The 23337-nt window shown below is 27.7% G+C and overlaps 1 protein-coding gene across 1 annotated transcript in view; it reads left to right on the top strand.

Moving 5' to 3' along the window:
• The first annotated feature begins 5243 nt into the window (after positions 1–5243).
• LOC114130544 (uncharacterized) overlaps positions 5244–23337 on the top strand; it is a 489967-nt gene continuing 471873 nt past the window's right edge. Inside the window, exon 1 of the mRNA XM_050206770.1 lies at positions 5244–5815. Within this exon, the coding sequence (XP_050062727.1) occupies positions 5740–5815 (76 nt within the window). The 5' untranslated portion in view covers positions 5244–5739. The remainder of the gene's footprint in view (positions 5816–23337) is intronic.

Raw genomic sequence — 23337 nt, 5'->3', positions numbered from 1 at the left:
AATTTTATTTATTAAAACCTTAATATTACACAGAAAGTCCATATAAATATCACTCGGAAAATTCAATTAGTTTCATACTAACTGAATATACATAATCTAAGTATAGTGTATACGTAAAATCAAAATTCAGTTACTCAAACTCAATGTATAAAAAAGTTTTCATAACAATAGGGAAAACAATTTTCTGTATGCATAATTTGATTTTTTTCATTTTATCTTCGTTTTAATAATTGTTTCTTAAACTTAAACAATTCAACTCAAAAAAGGCAATATAGGTAATATGGTGTTCATTGATTAGCTGGCGAAGAGCTCATTGTTCGTCGCTGGGTCACTGGAAATCGAATACCTACCCTGCCACACTTTTTTGGGGGTTGAATATTGCCAATAAGTGGAAAACTTTATAATGAAACCCCAAAACATTATACACCTCAATATTTGTAATTTTTAGCCTCTAACACTTTGTGAACCAATATTACCTAACGAAACAATACAATTATTATTATAGTAAAGATTTGATCTTATACCTATCACAAAACTTCAAAATTTATTAAAATAATTATTTTATATTATTTTATTTTTACAACGGTCCATATTTTGCCTTTTATAATAATATTGTAAACTATATTGTGTACATAATACATGTCTTGTTAAAATCTATGAGTTTTAAGAATTTAGTATTATACGATACTAAATATTGTACCTTAGTCATCGTATAATTTTTTGTTCTAAAATGTAATCATCGTACATAATTATTACACCAAGATTGACAAAAGAGATGCCCTAAAAAAGTCACTTCGATAAAATGTAGTTACTATTACTTTTATAATAAAGTTATTACTATAATAATTATTAGTGTAGGTATATTAATTACACAAGTGCTTTAATTTTAAATATTATGATCTTCTGTAGATAACTGTGCTTTTTAAACTAAGAAATGGAACTATGACTGTAAAGTGCAGAGGCCAAGTACTATAACATAATATTTTAATATAATGTAGTTATTATAATTTTCTTTTGTAAATTAAATTTTCAAAATATTTTTATTTTGAACTTAAACTAATTATATTTTAAATATTTTAATTTTAATTTTTGTGTTTATACAATTGTATAATTTCGGTTAAAAAGTTTAAAAGTATAATAATATACTATATAATATTGATTATGTTTTTTTTTTTTTATTTATTGCAATTTAAAATAGTATAAATCGTTTGCTTATATATATAATTTGTTTGTAGTTAAAATTTTCAAATTGTTCATTAGGTAATTATTGAGAGATTATAAAAATTTTTATAATTAGTTTTTAATGAAACCAATTACCAATAATCTAAAACCGTACAAAACAATCTTTTTTTTATAGAACTTTGAAGTTCAAATTTTGACAAAATGTTATATTTATATTCAATTTTACATTTATATTGTCGTGGATCAACAATACTTACAAGGACGATATTTTTGCGTATATTATTATATTTTACAAAAAAATTACATTTTCAAAATATTTAGATTACTTTTATTACTTTATTTTATACCACGAATGACACGAAGAAATTATCAAAAACACCTTTCTATGGTAAACTGGAATCATTATAATATATTATAAATTAAAGTGATGTTTTCAGCAAAGATCAATTTAACTATTTTAATCTGAAGTATTACTATTATTTTATATTTTTACTAATAGTAAAAAACCATTTTTATAATTCATTACATATACAGTAATTTATTTACACTATAGACTAACTCGAAATCATTTTTCATGTGTACTGATTTATCATTAAATTAAAAATTAACATAATATTGGATTGGGTCCTAAAGGTGTTAAATTTTGTAAAATTCACTTTTTTTGTCATTTATGCTATGATGCGTTTTACCGCGTTTTTTTCTAGCAAGGAAGAAAAGAATTATCAAAAATGTTATTCAGTGCAAATAAGTTCTATATAGCTTTAAAATAACATCATCGAAAACCTTAGATAGAACTGTATTTAATTTATTTAATGTTTGAACAAAAAGATTTTAACTAAGTCAAAAACAATAATATTAGTAACAAAAAGTTCTTTGTATGATTTTAATACCACGCGTACAATAATTTGTTCAATAATATGATAGCAATAGGTAATTAATATGAATTTACAATATGTTGTAACGCGCCAGCGGCGCGTGGTCTTGGTTAGTAGGTATATAGTGAGTAGGAGCATAATAATGTTATAAATAGACATAATATAGGTATTTTTATACATTATATAATTACGTATAAATTCCACTGTTTTACATTTGCGAGTATTTTGTTATTATATTAAATTTATTGGTATTATTAATTATTATTATAAAATAATATTAATTTAGTACTGGTTAAAATTATAAAAAATAAAATAAAATTTTACGGTGTTCTTCAATAAAATAAATTAAATGTTTATTGGATCAATATCTATTATTTTGTATGTTGAGTTAGTACTACTATTTTAGTAAAGTGCTATGTGGTATAATACTTTTATATTTTATATTATGTGCAAAACGGATCTGTCTTATATTTGATTTTTAATTTTTAGGCTGAAAGGTCTTTCCTCTAGAACTATTTGGTTACAAGTTTGATTTAATCAATATTATTTGATTATTAGGTTGCTTCTAAATTAAATGTTCAAATCTAATAATTGAAAAAATATTAAAATACATTTAAATTAGATTTTCTAGAAAATCACAAATTTACACATAGAACATTTTGATTCCAAGCCCACGATAAAAGTATTTTACTATTTTACAGTGACTTATTCATTGATGTGGTAGGTACCTACACTCTACAGTTATTGTACTTCAGAACAGTTTCTTTTTTTTTTACTTAGTTAATCATTAGTTTCATTTTCAATAATTGTTTAAACTAAATTAAATAAATATTAAAAATGTATATCAACATAATTTACTTCATTACTCTTACAAAACAACTTACATTTTTATAGTACATTTAAAACTATTTAACTGGATTCGATATTGTATACCTACTAGTAAAATCTAGTAATTAAAAATATTAATTATTTTTCTGAAATCCAACAATGTATAAATTATGGTGTTTTGTATGAAGTTAATCTTAAATTATTACGAAATGAGTTTATTTGAATTTTTTTTTTCAATTAATCGGATTTATATTATTCTTTTGACTTAAACATGTTTAAATTTGTAACTTATACCTATTTATATTTAAAAATGTCTTTTATAACAACAGAAACAACGCAAATATTAATTATTAACACTCCCCCTTGGAATTAAAAAAGAAAAATAATCGCGCTTAAGAACTAATATTTCGTCGCTTTTTTGACAGCAGAAATAATCTTCATTCTATATGAAGTTGTAAATATTATATTTTAATATTTAGGTATTTAGAACAGTTGTTTTTTACCACACAATATAATTTATTTTAGTATAATATTATGTTAATTAAATTAATCAACTCTTATATTTGAGCATTTCATTTATACAATTTTACTCGAGGAAAACTCTTTGTGTTATTATAATTTTAATCTCTCCAAATCCCACTGTGAAATTTGGTGAAAAAAACGTGAAAAATATCATAGCAGAGATTTTACATTCAAGGATTTTATCGTAAGTTGATGCCTAGACCATAGTGAGATAAAAAAAAAAGTCCAGGAAATTCATTATCATCGAGAGAAAACACAGTGTTTAATAATTGTGTAACGAAGAGTAATGTACAACATGGAGCGAGATGACATCATACGTCTTACATTGCAGATTAAACAACTTTAAGTGCACTGTAAAAAAAAAACAAACAAAATTAAGACATTATCATGTGATCAGAGCTGAAACAGAGCGTAAACGTGATTTTATATATTATATATTTTTTCTTTTTTCTAAAACGTACTCACAACTAAGGAATTTAATGGTTACGTTTTAAAATCTCAGACCACAGTATCCAAAAGTAAGATCAGTGAAATCTATAATCGTAATAAAGCACCCAATACTAAGAAATCGTAGATGTACAATCACTAAAAAAAAAAAAAAAACCTGGCCGAAATTGTACCAAATCTATAATACCAAAACCAAACACTTCCATTATTAATTGTATTATAAATACGAACTAGTAAAAATAATGTTCAAGTATTTAATTAATGTTTTATCGATATTGTCGTCTATACGTCATATACAGTCATAGACAGATCGTGGAGTAGATAATCGATAGTTGGATATTTTTCTCGTTAGAGAATAAAAAATTGTTTATCCACACAAAAAGTAGATTCAATATAACATTATTAACATATTTTTTTTTTATATTATGTTGTTTTAAAACCAAACTTGATGAATTCCTCGAAAAGCGTTGTCACTACTCCTTATCACTTCGCCGCTTCTTCGTACATTATATAATATCATAACCACTGTTTACCATGTTCCTGGAACTGCACAGTGGTGCACACACTTCAATATTTTGGAATTTAATTGTGGTCCGGAGAATTCGTCGTGGCTGGCAGACGTAGGTATTGAAAACGGTTTGAACGGACACCACGAATCCTTTTACTATTATTATTATTATTATCGCTATCGTCCCGACGGTCTGTGCACCGTTCGTTTACCGCAAGACTACGAACAAGACGCAAACCCTAGTCGAATAGTATACCATCATTGCGCAAGAAATAATGTGGTTTTTGGTGGGTTTCAAACGATTGCCGTTTTCAAAGTCAAAATTCCAGTGAACACGGTGTTTCGATATTAATTTCCCGCTTCACCACTCCCCTTCGCAACACCTTCAAACAGAAATTTTAATATAATATTATCGTAGTATTGAATCATTTACGCCCGTCTGCCTGTTTGTTTCTGTCTATCGACTACAGCAAAAATATCAAAAATACACGATCTCGAAAAAATTTTCAAAATACATTTTATGCAATATAATATTATATACGTCTTATATTATTATTATGTTATATTATTGAGTAGGTATATCGACCGATTTATAGTAATAATATAATCCTTAAATCGTCGAAGTTTGCGACATCGAACACCCATTATTATTATTAAAATAATATAATTATTATTAACATGTCGACGCGATGGGTCGGCGGATCGCGGCTCTCGTCGTAAGCGACTTTTCCGTGTCCATAAGCGGGCGAGGGGGGCACTTCGCCGTCGACTGACGAGTCCGGTCGGTCGGCTGACCGGCCGGCGGCGCGGCGTTACGAACGGCGGCGCACCACGCGCGCACACACACACACACACAAACCGCACACGGGCGAGCGCTCGACATCAAGTCTCTGTCGCGCGCCAGTCGCCTAACCGTCACGTTGCGCGCCGGTCGTGGTAACCTCACGTTAACGGTAACGAACGTTCCGCTCGTGTTCGCGATATTCGTCGAGACCCCCCCGTGTGATATTTTCGATTCGTCCGCGTACCGATTGTTATACGTACGACTCTCTTCGCGGGAGGTGCGATCGTCGCCCGTAATCGTCGTCGAACCGGTTCAAAACTTTTCACCCCTTCGCGTCAGTATCGCCAGCACGTCATGTACGATGCGGGCTGAAAACAGACCGAATCTTTCGAGTGAGACATTTTGTTGACACGCGAACCCGAGTGATCGCCACCCGAAGAGGATAATAATAAGACAATAATAATATCGTTTTAAAACACTGTATACCTACGACGATTTATAAAATTATATTTAAACGCGTTCGGGGCTGTTTTTGCGGATAAACCGCCCCTCCCCCTCAAATCGCGACAAATCATCGTCATCACCGGACAACCATGGTCCGCTCGGCGGTCTTGGCTTTGGCGCTGCTGTTCTGGCTGAACGCCCGTCCAGGAGGAGTTTCGGGTCAAGGTAATTTCACCCCTTATTTTTACCATACTTATACAATATAATATTATATATAATATAGAAATATGTGTGTGTACACGTGTATGCGTATATTATGTACCATAAATACGAGTTGTGTGTGTACGTACGGTTGTGCACGTTATTATTCGCGCATACGGAGGCCGCCCTCGGTTTACCTGTCAATTTGGTCACGTCGTTAAAAAGTCACGCGATATTTTTTATTATGTCTTTTTATTTATTTATTTTTTTATAATGCACTCTTTCCCCAAATTATTATTTACAAAACAAATGGTCAACTAGACAGCAACCATCGTCTGGCCGCGAACTACGCCTATATAACATTAATATGTACATTAATACGTACGTAGTACGTACTGAATCAAAAAAACCTAAATCTTAAGTATAATAATATAGGTAATAGTATTAGTATGTAGCCATTGAGTTTTGGTTAACTTTGCATAGGTTTTAGTAATAGGTATCATGGTTTTACCATACGTCCAGAATTCCCCGAAAAAATATTTGTAGATTTTGGTTTATTATCAAATCGCAAGTTTTAGGTTTTAGGAAATTTTATAAAACTATTAAACGTGCGTATCGAATTTCTAGAAAATACGTATTATCTGAACCACATGTTGCTATCGACTATAAATCTTATATAAACGCTGATATAGTTTTTTTTAATTTTAAATTTACAAACTCATCATTATAATATATCTGTAACTAGTTTTAAATGAACATTTTTATTGACCTATGTTATTAAGTAGGTACTTATACCTGTCTATATTTTTAGTGATTTAATTTACAATTTTTTAATGGCTTAATATAATGTATGAAATAGTTATTTAAAAACTAATGCTAACAATTTTTATCATAGCTTGGTCATTAATAGATCTGTAGGTAATAAATTAACTTTTTTTTAATACGTTTGTATATTAATAATTTGTGTTTGTTAATTGATTCATTCAAAATGTTTTAGTTAAAGTTAATATTCTACAATATCTTAATGTATATTATTTATACTACCTATATATGTATATTTTTTATGCTAAATTTTTTTAAAATGAATGAAAAAAATAATCAACGTATTGTTTAATGCTATCAAATAAACAATCTCATTGAATTAATTCCAAACTATACATATTTTCAAACTATATTCTCACTATGCATATTATTGTGTTAAATAAGGATAAAAAATAATATTTTTGAAATTTAGATTATAAATAAACCACTAAAATTTGTAACTATCTTTAAATATTTCGATGTTTATATAGTAGGTACATTTAACGTAAATATTTGTGTTGCATATTATATCTTAACATATTGAAACATTTAAATTTTATAAAGCTTAAGTCGCTTACGAGATAGTTTGACAATTCTATAAAAGCTTTTTTCACGCTACTCATTTATTTTTATGCATATAATTTTAAAACATATGAATTAAATTTACACTCAATTTACGTTTATTATCAATATTGAAGTCTGGGTTCAATATATTTAAAATTAAATTTTATTATCGTAATTCATTTTAAATTTTATAAATTAATATAGGTTTCCAAACGATATTGCCGAATATTTTTGAGTGGACGGTGAATCGTTTGATGTCCGATAGTTAAATTTTTGAAAGGAAAAAATAAACAATACAATTAAAGTTAAAAGTATCACTCGAAACCCGATTAATGAAAAACGCAGATTATTGTTTGTCATTTTTTTTTTTTTTTTTTTGTACAGTATAAATTTATGATTGGTATTAGGTACTTGTTATATTTTATATTATAATTGGTACTACGGGATAATATAAACTGTTTTTAAATTATTCAACTCTAAGAAAATTATAATATCTAAACATATAGTTGTAAAGAAATAAATATAAATATGTACTCATCATCTACCTTTGTAAAATATATATCAAGAAATACTATTTAATAATAATACAAATTCGTTACTTGGTATAAAATATATTTTAGACTTTCATTGAAATATAACAATGACTATGTATTCAGTATTGGCAAAAATTATTAGGTACTACCTAATTAAAACCATAAAACAATGTATTGACAATGTATTCAGAAACAAGTTAGACATTATTAATCTATCCAATAATAGGCATAAAACAATTATATTATGCATAACAAATTATAAATTAACCTTAAATAACCATTTCGAAAACAAAATATGTTATGTACAAATTTTGTAGGGTGAACCCCACCAACCGTTTGTTAACTGATGATTTGTGTATGTCTACATACTTGGGTTTGTAATTTTTAACAATTGACAACATTACATTTTTAATTTAATATTCCGAAGCAAAATTTTTTTTAGAGTATTTTGATAAATACAAATCGAATTTCGAACGAATAGTTAATTTATAGCTAGTGTAATTAGATTGTTAAAGTAATTAAAGTTTTGATGATCGGTGTTGTAGTGAACCAACATTTGCGTGCTATCCCTTATGATAATATTCCACATATCTAAACTTATAACATAAGTATTTATAGCTAATTAAATAATTAACTGTCTATAAAATTAGCTAGTATTAAAAAAAATATAAATTTTTACTAAAGAATATAATATTAAGAAGTTATCATAAGTTCTCCATAAATGTTATTTTGAAATGATTTATTATTAAAAAAAAGGTACAATACAATAAAATGTATTACTGATTTTTCGTATGCCGAATAAATACGTTAAGTTTGTATTTAAAATATTTTTTTAATTCAAGTGTAATTTAAAAATAAAACATAGTCAAAAAAGTTAATATTGCCAAATTAAGTTGTTAAAAATAATATTATTAACGAAATATTCATTTATATAGTTTATTATTATTATACATTATATATATATATATATATATACATGTGTGTGTGTGTGTGTAGGAAATATAGGAGCTATCAAATATATTAATTATTACGTAACTGAAAGGTTAAAAACTTTTTTTATTATTTAAATAAAAAATAATTTTACAAAAACACATATTTTATTAAATTATTGTTATAGTAATTATATAATGACTAATTATCCATATCATTTAATAATACAAATGATATAATATTTTATAATCTTACAATATACTTAAATTAACTACAGGACATATTGTCGTTGAGTTATAATACAGCATAAATTATTAAGTTTATATCCAATTTAAATAGATAATATATAATTTAATATTAAAATATAATAAAACGTTTTATCATTTAATTAAAAAACAATCAAATTATATTTATCTATATTCAAAACAAGCATAAACAAATGGTTTGATGATTTTATGTTTTGTCTCTGAGTTTTGTATTTGTATAAAAACATTTTTACATAAAATAAATTGCTTTAATAATATATTGATATTTCACATATAATATTAACTTAACTTATAATTAATAATGTATAAACAATTGCTTACAATCAAATGTTCAGATATCTTTTATTTTATTGTTTTAAATTTGAATTTTACAGAATTATTAAATTGAATATTAAAACAATTTTTGCAAAGTTCACATTGAGGCTTTTTTTTAATAATTATAATAAACAACCTAATAAGCTAATGTAAATCATATAATTATGCTTGTAAAAATATAAAATAATTTAGTTTATAAATTAGTAATGATATTACAAACTAATTATATTTGTTTGTTAAATATGTGTTTTCTAAAAATTCAATAAATGTTACAACATATCCATTTGGAAAATAAAGATGATAAATATAAAACAAAGATTCCTACTTAACTACAATTATGTTTATGATATTATACACTACGTACATGGAAATAATTTATTAATGAATGAAGGAAAATCGCATTTTTTTTTCTACATAAATTTATTAAATCTTATGTTTTCTCACATCAATGCTATTGAATAAATAAATATTTTTTTCAACATTATTCTTCAAACACTAAAATTTTCTATTATATATTATGAATTATGATTTTTTACCAATAATATGTAAACTTTAAAATATTTTAGTATAATAGTAAAAAAAAAAAAATGGAATGATGTATACTACATTACTAATACTGCATTGTGAAGCAAATGCGAGGGCCGTTATTATTGCATTATAATATGATGTATATTGTGTTTTGTTAAATATCTTAATATTAAACCATTGATTATTTGCTGTATGCCTAGATATTAATATTAGTACAGGAACAGTATAGTTGAATATTTAACATAAAATTTCAATGGTCATTTTAAAAATCCGATAATTATACTGGTTTATGTATATACAAAATATAGTAAGTCAATACACTGTCCGTATTATTATAGAAGTAGGTATAAAATAGTAGGTAAAGTTTAAATAGTAGTATAAATATTGTTTTTTTCTGTGAATTAATTTTACTTTATCGTAACATTAAACTAAATAGTAAACATTAGGTGTGGTCAATAGAAAAAAGTACGATGAAAATGAATTGTTTTAATTATTTTAGTCTCAGTAATCAGTCGTTGGTAAATTGTCTTTTATAATGTTATTTTTAAATAACATTGTGGACCCAGTTTTTTATTTTTGCACTAATTTTGATTGAACTTATAAATTTAACTTAATTTAATCGGAGATAAAGATAACTTTTTCAATTTTTCACCCTTCTAAAATGTATTTTTAATGATTTTCGTGGCTGTCGTTATTTATTTATTTATTTCTCCATCTAAAAAAAAAGTTATTTATTCAAAATATTCGTGTATAATATTATGTGTACGAATTATAATCTCGTTTATTTTGGAAGCTAGTTTTATTAGGTATACATACAATTTATTTGTTTCTATTCTATTTTACGAATCATACTTATTTTATTAATTTTATGACTATTGAGATATCGTGATTAAACTAGTTACCTAACTTACTATTAATTAAAAATAAAATAAAAACATTAAGTATGTACTTATAAATATATTTTTTGATCGGAAAGTAATTATGCCTTCGATTAAGTATTTTCATTTATTTTATCAGACTAATAAATGAACATACTTAATGATAATATTTTTCATGTAAAATAAGAACATACACGATACAAATAAATATGCAGTTAATATTATATTATGGTTAAGACAACTAGTGACTCAACAATATTCCAGTCCAAACGTAAAACAACGATGTTGTTAATATGTTTTTAAAACGGTTCTATACGTGTTATCGACCAATGTGGAACACACATACACACACATATATATAATTAAGGTGATGTTTTTACGACCCTTGAATGGTTGTCAATTTATTAGATGGTTAAACCTTCAGCAAAAACACATTTTACCAATCAACTGTTTTAGGTATATACAAATTGTATATCAGTAAATCTCGGAAAAACAATACAAAATATAGTTTGGTACGCAAATGACTAGTGTATTCTCCTCCCCTGGACCAATCGTTTTAAAATGTTGATTTATAGTCAGCATAGTATTAGTAAACAGTAATAAAAATAAATAAAAATGAATAATCAAAATTAACATAATTCTCTAGAATACTTGAAGGCACGAAATTGTATTTTAAACATAAATATAAAAATAAAGATAATATATATATTATTATGAATATATAGATATAAAGACGTACTACGTACATCCTAATTATAACAATATTTATATACAATTATTATTATATTATGGTTTTATAGTTTATATCATTGTGAAGATCTTTGACCTATTCGTATAGCATACTTTCCTACTTTATTGATACAATATTATAAACATGATAAATTTATGAATATAATTTATGCACTGAAGTATAATTCCGTTTTGTATAATATTGATCAGTCATCGTTCGCATTGCACACGATGCACACGTTACTTCGTAAAATTCAATGTCATTTTCGTTTATTGTAATTGTAAACGATTACGATAAAATTAGTATTTAAAAACAGCTAATGTCAATTCAAATTAATCAAATTAATTTTAAATTTTAAGTACGTATTTTTCTTCGTGCTTTAAAAATGTGATAAATAAGTTAAATAATAGTTTTCAAGTTAGTAATAGGTAAGTGCGATTATCTAATAGCAGTGATGCTTATTAAAAGTAGCACTTTATTGCGGGATCGTCCAGTCGAAAACGATTTTTTGCTCACGAAAGATATGCCATAGATTCCAAAATTTAAAGTAATATAAATCGCGTATTAAATAAAAATAATAATGCTGATAATTTTAATATCACTACAATTAATTATCTCATACTCTTATTATACCCCAGGGTACTAATTGTATGGCTTAAAAAAAAACAATATTATAACTACACGACTTGTAATCATGACAAATTCAGGGAAATCTTTTTAAAAGAAATCAAATAAATTCACTAATAATCATGTCTGTTGTGATAATAGCTTTGTTGTCATATATAATAGAGAAAAACAAATTAGTTAAAAAAGTCATCAATTACGATTTTAAACTAAATTTAATCAATAACGTCACTGGGCGGAAAATTCTAATAATGTATAACGATAATATTGTCGATGTACCTAACTGATAAACTAGAAAATTCTAAGCTCGTTTGCAGACATCGTTGGAAATGTAGTATATTATAATAATATTATTTCGAAACAAAAAAAAAAGAATCCCTCATTCACAGATGGTTTTTTACACTTTGTGATAATGTGAAATACTGAAATGTAATAAAATAAGTATATACTGTCATAGTTAGACACGACCAAATTATTAATAATATAGACGTAAATTTGATCATTAGTGTCGATTGACAAGTAGGCATGAAGATACATTCAATTGATTAAAAATAAATATAGTTTGTACGAAAAAATCAAAAAAATATTCTTAAAACTTGAATTTTTTGTCTAACACAGATTCAAAAAATAATGGTTATCGTCTCGGTTTTCATATGAGTCTGACCAACCAATGACAGATAAAATCAAATACATGTATCTTAGAGCGCCGTCGTATATAGTCTAGATAATAACATTTTGATCGACTAGTGCAACGTTTCTTAATCCTTTTTCATTAATGTATATTTTAACCTCACACCACTGCATTACGATTACGTACTCCGTGGTTAGTCAATGCTATATTATACTTTTATACTTCTATGTAAAACCGATTTTTGTTTAGAATTATTATTTATTTCATAAATAACAAACCATTTTTAACGTATTAAATTTAATTTTTACAGCCTTTACAATTTTTTTATTTTTTTATTTTCGTATACTTATACCTTCTCATATACCCCCGGTCGAAAAAACAATGGATTTGTGTATTCAACGACGGACACGAATACTTTATAATTTATAGTGTATTAATATAATACACTATAGAGTGTAGAGCGAGCGAGCAGGGAGAGTGAGAACATGATTTCGATAGAAACGCGATTTGGACCGCGCGCAACCCTTCAGATACCCGTCATCTGGAAGAAACGTCGTCGTCAGACCTCTCATCACCTATGTATATGTATATATATATATATATACATAGTGCGCTCTAATAAACATAAAATATTTCATTTTCCCTCGCGCCGCTTTTGAGTTTGAATACGCATAATATACATACGCTTTTCTCGACAATGGCTTTATTAATGATGACAAAACGAAACATTTTAATATATAGCGGGCCACGCAGAGACGCGAGTGCACCACTGTGTGTAGCAGCGGGGGCGTCGATGGCAGACACCTATTCGACGACCGACGACGACGACGACGACGACGGAAATGGCGACGGCGTGTTTATATTCATTATAATAATATACAGCAGTCGTAGCCGTGTAGCATAGGGTACCGCCGCCGCCGAGTTTAGGCCGGGTCATTATGTATTATTTCTTGATTTTCGCTCTTCGTTTTCTTCCGCCCGTTTTCGTCACAGTCGTGTGTTATAGACGGGCAATTTTTAATAATAATAATAATATTGTAATATATAGTACGACGGTCGCGCGTTTGCGAACTTTGTCAACAGACCTGCACGCCGTAGAAGGTTTGTCGGCGCGTTCCCAAAACTGCCGTAAACGTTAAACCACCGTTTGTTTTTGACGAAATCGGCTCCACGACCTTGGGGATTACCTAGTCTGTTACCGCGAAATATTATCAGATTTCGTCGGCCGTCTTGTCGCGCGCGTGTCGCAGAAGCGGTAAATCGGCCGGCGACTCGGACAACGGGTTCTAAGAATTAGAAATGTTTTTGTCAATAATATTATGACGTTGTTATCGTATTCCAGTAGATGTCCATACACCTTTATCGACAGTTAAATATATATTAATATTGTTATTGTCGAAGTCCGTTGACCCCGGCAGCTAAAATCGCGCCTGTACGACTCGTCGTTGCAGTCTGCGTCGAAGTAGGTAAACAGTACTGCGGTCTATTGTTTATTACAATATCGTTTTTGGAAATTTACACTACGGCGTTCGAGAAATTATTATTAATAATATTGTACAGTGATGAAGTGGATTTTGTAAAAAAATTCACAGAAGTAATGGGTTTTAGTTTCTTGGAAAGACCGCCATTACTAGTAATTATTATAACATGAAGGATTTCCAATAAATATTTATCTCGTGTACAAAAAAAAAAATGTATCAAGATGAATAAACGGGATTACTCGTGGTCTGTTTTATTAAACTCTAAGAATCGATAAAATATATTACTGTTAGAATTAGTTGATATCCGAATAATTGAGAATTAGTTTATAAATATTTTATTTTATACGAAGTATATAACATACGTATTTCTCGGAATATCTGAAAAATATTTCAGTTACATACTTATAATATTATAATCATATATATGAAGCAAAACACAATTTGAGATAATTATTTAACGTTACAGAGAAGAGATTTGAGATAAAATGGAAAAACAAGTGCTGTGAACAATTTTATATAACTATTTTAACTCGTGGCGAGGGAGCGGGTCGACCAGGTCGCGGCAACTGTCCATTTTTTCTTCGTTAAGGCCTCCTCACCATCACTGGTTCGTGGTTTTATCGACACCGGGTGCAAATGAAATAGCTGTGTAGTTGTTTTTTTTTTCTGGGGGGGAGGAGTAGCAAGGAAAAATAATGATACCGGCGTGCTCAGTAATTACGATTTCGAAAAGCCCGTGAAATCAGTCGCATGCATTGTTCCCGTACTCAGAAAACCTGAGAAAAACGAACTAAGTAATCGCGGCATGTCAAAACGAACTGCCATCGTTGCTGAACTTTTTTCTGCATCAACAATTCATTAGAGCTTTTCGTCATTACGTTATGACTAATCAATACCACTTCATCGTATACATTTTTGTTATTTTTTTTTATTAATTTTCTTTAGACACTGACCAACCTGTAAATAATGGAACTAAGGAAAATAATTTGGAAATATTTGTTTGTATTAAATTTTAAAGGGATTTAATACTGACTGGTTAAAAGGAATTTATTATCATAGGGAAATTTTAAGTCGTTTGAATGTGAGTAGTAATCCATTATTATAACATAAAAGAAATATAGGTCCGCTAACGCTCATGAATGCAATTGTCACTTATATGGTTATAATAATATTATGAGAGTACAAAAATATATATTTTTTCTAAAAAACGTAATTTATAAACAATTAATGTGATTCCGACGTAACAAGTTGGTAAATTATACATGTTATTATAGTTTAAAGATTTTTTTATAGGAATACGTATAGTATACTCGTATATAACATAATATATTATGTTATGCTCATGTATCAAAAATATTTGAAAATTATCCGAAAACTTGTCGGTCTCTATTGCCAATGAATGATGTAGGTACAATGTACCGGGTACATATGTATTTACATGTAAAATAAAATGTCGTTCGTAGATTCTACAGGTTTATGAAATGCAAACACTTCCTATCCCCTCTGAGTAGCATACACTCATATGCATATTATGTTTTCACAGACAAACCAGGAATGGTCATTAAATAATATTATTATTCTCTTGAAGTCATGTTCGTTTCGTTACTCTTCTGCAGACGCACATATTATCTAAATTATATTTATATCGAGTTCTCTGCAGTATTTTTATTACTCGTTTGTCTTCAAAATCTTTATTCTGCACACCAACTCGCGCACGGGCAGTTCAATACTCGTATTGTTTAATAAGAAATGATTTTGGACGAAGTATATTATTATATGAGCTGCTTTCTTCTATTGGTAGGTATAAAATAAAATGTATAAAGTCTATATCGTCGGGTAAATTAAATTCCGATGTATTACATTGAAGAGTATCGATTTTCGTCCGAATTCGGTATTGTATAGATATTATTATTATTATTATTATTATTATCAACTTATTTGCTGCCTTAGTAATGTCGAAGAAATGGGTAATACAATTTAAAAAAAAAAAATTTACGACTTATTATAGTGGTGTACCTACTGTAAAACGATCGTTTTTCTTGTCTCTCACTTTTCATTATTGAAACGCGCTTCAGTCGGTATATTATATTATATTAACTTTGTACGTTACACTTATACGTTTAAAAGTTCAATAGAAATAACACGATTATACGCCATCGACAATTGACACTTAAGTTTATATTTTTTTAATTCTGAGAAATGCATTGGTCACACATAATGCCATTTACTTTTTTTAGTATTGAAAATAACGATATTGTGTGCGTGTATACTATATAAGATATCGAACAGATAGGTTTTTACTATACCGATTTCCCGGTCCACATGTATGGATAACCCCAAGAAAACTGTCAAAATATATCGAAGAAATGTCAGCACTCAGTGATACAGCTCGAGGTTTGCTGAGACTCTTTTTGCGAATGCGATGATTTATCGTTGCTTTCGGATTTATATAACAGAACATTGGCCTGCTCCTACGCGAACAAAGCAAGATTAGTGTCTTGCAATGCACACAGTCATTGTATCCTGTCCGAAGAGTTTAAATATTTATTTCAACGACAATTAATATAATTTACGTTATTCTTTTACGCGTTAAAGCTGTTATTTATAGCTCTGCGTCGTTCTTTACTTCTTTCTAATGAATTATATCCACGGTCTTATATGTTAAATTTATTTCAAGAGTAACTTCTAATATAAACTTTTTTTCTTTATCATGAAATTCATTATCATCGCTTTGCCTTTTAATCTAAACGTTACTTTTTTTATTCTTTGATATCCTTTTTGGATTCGACTTACCTATAAATTATCCGCAGAATACTTATCACATTTAAATATTTTCTATCACTTTCGTTACTATTTTTAGCGTTCCATAGTTAAATAACATTATTGAACGCATTATGTATTTATGTTATGTAGTTATGAATTAAAGTTAACTAAGTGTAATTGAAAAGTTAATAATAAAATATTTATTTTTATTTTTTTATTTGTGAATTCAGCATTGAAAGTTGATTTTTTGTTCCTATAGCTATATAAGTAGCTACCTATATTATACTTGACCATAGTCAAAATATAATTATTTTTTTTTTAATTAATTTAAACTTCATAGAAAATTAATGATGATAAGTTGTCACATAGGTACACGATTTAAATACTTTTTTAAGACATAATATATTTTATTAAGAAACTATATTTCTTCGACTAAATCATACACACGTGTTTAATTGATTGCTTTCTTATGACTAAGACCATTATTATATATTTTGTTTATATATTTTAGTTTTACTTTATATTATAATGGTAATCAGTGTCGGGGGTGGGGGGGTAGGGGTTTAATATCCCCAATAAACGAATTTTGCGTGCTGCCCTTGTTGGTGATTTAATATTTGTTTTGTTTTTTGTAGAGGAAGTGTTTTTGAATTTTAGACATTTAGTGAGGATTATTTGCTTCTTTATATTTTAAATTGAATATTTATTATATTAATATTTAATTATCTATGAAATATTATATATAAATATAATAACAAAATATAGTAATTTTTTTCTCGTATAGTATTTTCCAGTTAAATATTTATAGAACTTAGGTATTGATATTACGATGATGTATTTAGTATGTATAGTGTATATACCTACCACGATAATAATGTTTGTCGAAATAATATTTCAATTTTTAATTTTTAGAGTGGTTTCGTATACCTCATTGGATTTAGTTTGTAATTTAGAGAGGTCAAAATTAAAAAATGTTGAGTTTTTAAAAACGCAAAAAAAAATTACAATTAAAAAAAACCGGAAATTTTAATGATTTTAATTTAATCAATTTTAATGGTTGGAATCAAAATGATTTAAATTAACGATGTAGTAAGTGAAATAGTGAAATTTCCAATAATGAAACTTATGGTTAAGGTATATTAAACAATTTTTTATCACACTATAAGTAGGTACGCGCCAACCAGTTTTACTTTTTTTAACACGAATTTTTGGCCGACTTTGACACCGTAGATAAAAATTTTTAACAATAATGTGTTTGAGAATAGTTTTTGTGATTGAATAAAACGTCTAGGGCACACGAACGCACAACAAAATTACACTTAGAATTTTTTTTCGATGTTTGCATGTCATCTTAGTAACTTTGTAGACCGATTTATTACAAATGTACCTTGGTCGGTCGACATTTTAGCAATATATTTTTATGTAAAGGAAATATTTTTCATTTTCTGCCAACGAATTAAAATCATATAATCAGGTTGTGTTTTTGCTAGTTGTGGTTTATTTCCATAGAATATTTGACTAACAATTAAATAACTTTGCATCAAAATTACTCATTGATCACGATTCATGGTCTATTTATATTTTTGATGGGTCGAAACCTATCAAGTTTTTAGTGACATAGTAAAAAACCGTCATATCATTATATTATTACACTCTAGCTCTGTCTGCAGTTTAGCGTGCAGTATAGACAACATAATATCACATCGTATTTTTTTCATCGTGGGGTTTCAATTAAAATCGGATTAAAACTACACATCTTCAAATTGAAATGGAAAGAATATAAATAGTTGAGAGCTTGTTGTTTATTAAAATTTTTAGTTTGTAATAAGCACATTTATACTAACTTTATGACTTTTTAAAATTATTATTATTGCTGTAATATCCATTATGATCTGATCTTTAGACTGTGATTTTGATAATATTACACCGGATGGTAAGGTGAATATTGAATATTGACGAATATGTAGGCTCTGGTTATTTAATTCAATAATGTAGGTACTCACAACTATAATACGTATATTTTAACATTTAAGAGAGCAAATGATAACAGAATAATCTACATCGCTTACTGTTATTTTCCACACCGATATCGGCTGTTAGTGTTTCTATACCAATAGTGAAGTCATATAGTAATATGGGCCTATGAGCTTGAGGTATGTGATATCACTGATATCCCACTAAGAATTTATTGACCCATCTGAATGTGGGCTGGACGAATATGTATTATTATACTCAAAACTCTTTTGCCATATCTCTGAGATCGCAAATCGAATTAACTATTTATAATAATAACGAAACACACACACACATGCTAATCCACACATACGAGCGGATATATTATCACCGAAGCGTGTACGCACGTATTCTTAGTGTACTTCACGGATGTCATAAAATATTTCCGTTCCGTGAGTCATTATACGTAAAGTTAGTAAATATACAGGGCCTGAATACTTAACTTTAATATGTCTAAAGGTTATGTTTATTTGATTTATAACGTAAAATTGCGGGTAAAATTGTCAACTCTTCATAATATTGTAGGTTAGTCGTGTATTCAATGTAGCGAACCGATGAGGTGCCTACTGTGAACTGTGATACCTATCATGTATGAAATAGAATTCAAAATTAGAAATTGATGTAATGTCACGTGTATTTTTGAAAGTATTATATTATGCAAATGACTAATTCCACGAGTTGTTGTTTGCTAATAGTTATTACATAGAAAACGATGAAGGGTGTTTGAAAAAATAATTGTTGGTTCCAATAGTCGTACAAATATCATCTAGTATAACGCCACACGGCACAGCATGGGATGACGGATTTAATGACGACACATTACAGGCGTCTTCGAGCATTAAAGACCTAAAATATCGTGGTCTAAATTTTTGGTAAAAACAAAACTTTCTTTATATTTATAAAATTCACTTTTCTCTGTCGCGAATTAGTTCGCCGGAAACTTTCCTGCGTATATATTTTCCCTATCTCGGTAAACGTTAATACACTTACAAAAATCCTATACCAAATCAATATAATAATGACGGAGAAGGGTGGAACAAATATTATATAAGGAAAATTGCATTACTGGTACCTGGTAATTTAAACTTTTGGCCATTCTTCGTTTATTTCTCTTATTTTTTTCACTCCACCACCTTACTCCTTCCTACCATAACAAACCATTGTCGTATAATATACTAATTTTTAAACTGCAAACTGTTAAACGCGTGCGTATCACATCGACTAATTAACAATAGTACATCTCGCATATGAACTTACGACCAGAATAAATTTACAATTTTCTAATCGATACCATGTTTAATCGCGCATAACGAGACTTAATTTAATTTTTATTCTATTACTCTAATCGAATTTCGAATCAAATTTTTTCAGTGAGTATTCTATTAGTTCTTCATAGCCACAAGTCACTAAGCTACATATTTTAATAATTGAGTCACATAAAAAACATAATGCTTTAATCTTGGATGAGAAGTTTTAGTTCGAGTTTGGTCCTTACGCCGTTAATCAAAGTTTTAGTTCTAGAAAAGATAACGGCAAGACTAATTATAATTTAAATTCGCCTAATATAATTTATATTCCCTTGAATATGCAGTAACTTTAGTGACGTGAAAAAAACTGTTTAAACTATAAGAAAAAAAAATCAACATATGACCTACTAAACTAATACAATATTATTATGCTTCCTAATTGCATATTATATAGAAATGGTAATAATTATTCACCAAACAAAATGCAGTGTACCTTTTTTATATTATGTTTAATGATTTTATTTCAGATTAGGAAACATAATTACTTTCATCATAATATATATGTAATTTATCGAATTTGCTGATTTTATGTTATTAAGGCTTTCGTGCGTGTCGTTTATGGCAAATATTATTACCCAAGGGAATGCATAATATGAGTTTCTACGCAAATGAAAATGTTTTATTTACACTCATGGGTTATAATTCTCAAACAATGTATTTGCGCCAAAAATTTGGTACAAATATTTTGATTCAAATATAGCGTTTTTAACATTAAAGATTTAATTTTATATTAAAAACAGTCACTATCTTAATGAACAAATAACCATCAGTTTTAACTATAAGAAGTATTTGCATAGGCGAAACAGTCAAAATAATATAAATAATATGTGTATATATAATATATGACTATTGGTTAAACGAGAATTATTAGTGTGCAATTGTACATACCGTGTTTGGTATAAAACTATACATGAAATGTAATATTATTATACTATGATGATATGCCTGGAGGCCGGGATTTATTTTTGAATTTTATTACACAAATTAAGTCGTTTAAAAAACATGTGCTGCAGTTGCAGTGTTATTAGTGTTTATATCCAAAGAATATATTCCCGTATTTCTTAAATTTGAGCAAAAAACAAACATCTAAAAAGAATGCTATACAAAGAATGTGAATGCCAATTAAGACCGTATTGCTATACCAATTAGTAGAGTGGTTACGATTTAAAACGAGCTCTTTAAGACAATGGTTCGGAAGTCGACAACATCTACAGCAGCATTTTATTTCTTCTCCATCTCCCTTAACACGTTGAACTAATTTGAACATTTTCGGGGCGTTTTAGACTTGAAAAAAACTTTCTTTCATTAATATTTCGTTCATTAAAAACATCAAATTAAACTTATGTAAGTATTTTGATGTTTATATAAACTTTCTACTTTTCGTAAATACATATGAGTATGTACAGTTATTGTGAGTATTTATTGAATAATAACACTTAATAACACTAAAGCTTTGGAGAACAGAATAATATTTCACAACATTTACTACGAGTACAAATTTTATATTTTATTTGCATGTGTAGATTCCAGCGTGCTTAAACAATTGTATGCCTAATACATTATAGTATGTAATTTAGATTGGTTATTAGTTTATCTGTTTTGTCTTATATATTTGTTATAGGTATATACTGCAATAGGGCAGTCCGTCTAATATAAAAGTTATGTACGGGTTGTCGAGCGATTTAAAGTTTAATTTATGATCTTTATTTTATTTTATTTCTGTTTTTTGGACTTTTGGTTCGTATTTTTTTTTTTTTTTGTAACTTCATTGTACCCCTTGTTGCATATTATAAAAATTCAACTTTGATTCTTTTAATAATACTTGCAAGTTCAAGTGGATACTAGTCAGTGATTAGTAATCACCCTGTATTTTGGGTTTTGATAAAATTCAATTGGGTGTATAAATGTATTATGTACAAGACATAGGTACATTCTCCTCCAACGGTAAATAAAACGTAGTACAAACACAAAATAAAACCTTCATAACTTCACATATCGTATATAATATATAAATGGTTGCTGGTGCAGAATTTGTTTCGAATGTTTACTGTAAGGTACAGTATATTACAATACTCTTCTGCGAGTGTTTGTGTACATAGATATATTCAAATTATTGTTCCCCTATTACCATAGCACCATACAACTCACAAGTCATTTCGTTGTGATGGCATCGTATATTAAAATGTTTATTAACCGAAAAGCTAATTTTGTAATACGCAGTATATTCAACTAAATTGTAATAATTATATATTCCGTACAGAGAAGAAATTGTTGCTATTCAGTTTGACTTGTCTTCAAGTAGTGGTAATTGTATATCAAAAGCGTAATTAAAAAATGATTACTGTCACCTACATAAGAGTGAGTTGTATATTTTCTATTTGCATATTCCAATCAAAAAAATGTATGCAACTGAAAATTAGTAGTGAATTGAATTAGGAACATCGGTTAGTGACCAGTGCAGGATTAAATAAAGTCGTATTTCTAAAAAACTAGCATACTTTGAGGTTTACTAACATTTTGGTATAATAAATAATATTTTCATAGTAGGTCTCAGGATCTCATTTCGCCGCAATTCATTATACAAAATACTTTGAAATACCTTAAAAGGAAAATTGACAATTGTTTACAATATGTTTAGTCAGTCGGACAGTATAAACGATCCAAAACAATTCATAATAATTTTTTCGTACTTAAACTAATAAAAAAATAAATAAATAAAAATAAACTACATACAAATAGTTAAATGTATATCACAGTTATTTTTTTTGTAAATCATAACGTATGCAAGTAATTATTATACCAATAAAAACTTATGGGCTGATACCGGTTAATATCTATTATTAATAAAAGCATGTTTCATTATTTACGTAATACTAAGTTAAATGGACAATATGGTATGCTTTAGTCTTTGATAGTACTATAATAATTAAAAATGGATACTTTCTGAAGTATAATTTTTCGTTTAGATAACCAATTTTATGTATGTTGAACAATATGTTTAATGACATTTTGGTAAAACTAGTATTATCTCAACATACAGGGAATATAGACCATATTTTTTGACATAACAAAAAAAAACAACATTTTTAGTTAAATTGTATTCTTATAAACTTTAATCATAGTCACAATGTTGCTAAAATGTTAATGCTTCGATTATCTATCAGTTGAAGTATAATAATTGA

This window comes from Aphis gossypii, chromosome X (genome assembly GCF_020184175.1).
Source record: "Aphis gossypii isolate Hap1 chromosome X, ASM2018417v2, whole genome shotgun sequence".
Taxonomy (NCBI): domain Eukaryota; kingdom Metazoa; phylum Arthropoda; class Insecta; order Hemiptera; family Aphididae; genus Aphis; species Aphis gossypii.
The sequence above is the reverse complement of the archived record's forward strand: the minus strand, read 5'-3'. Positions and strand labels throughout refer to the sequence as shown.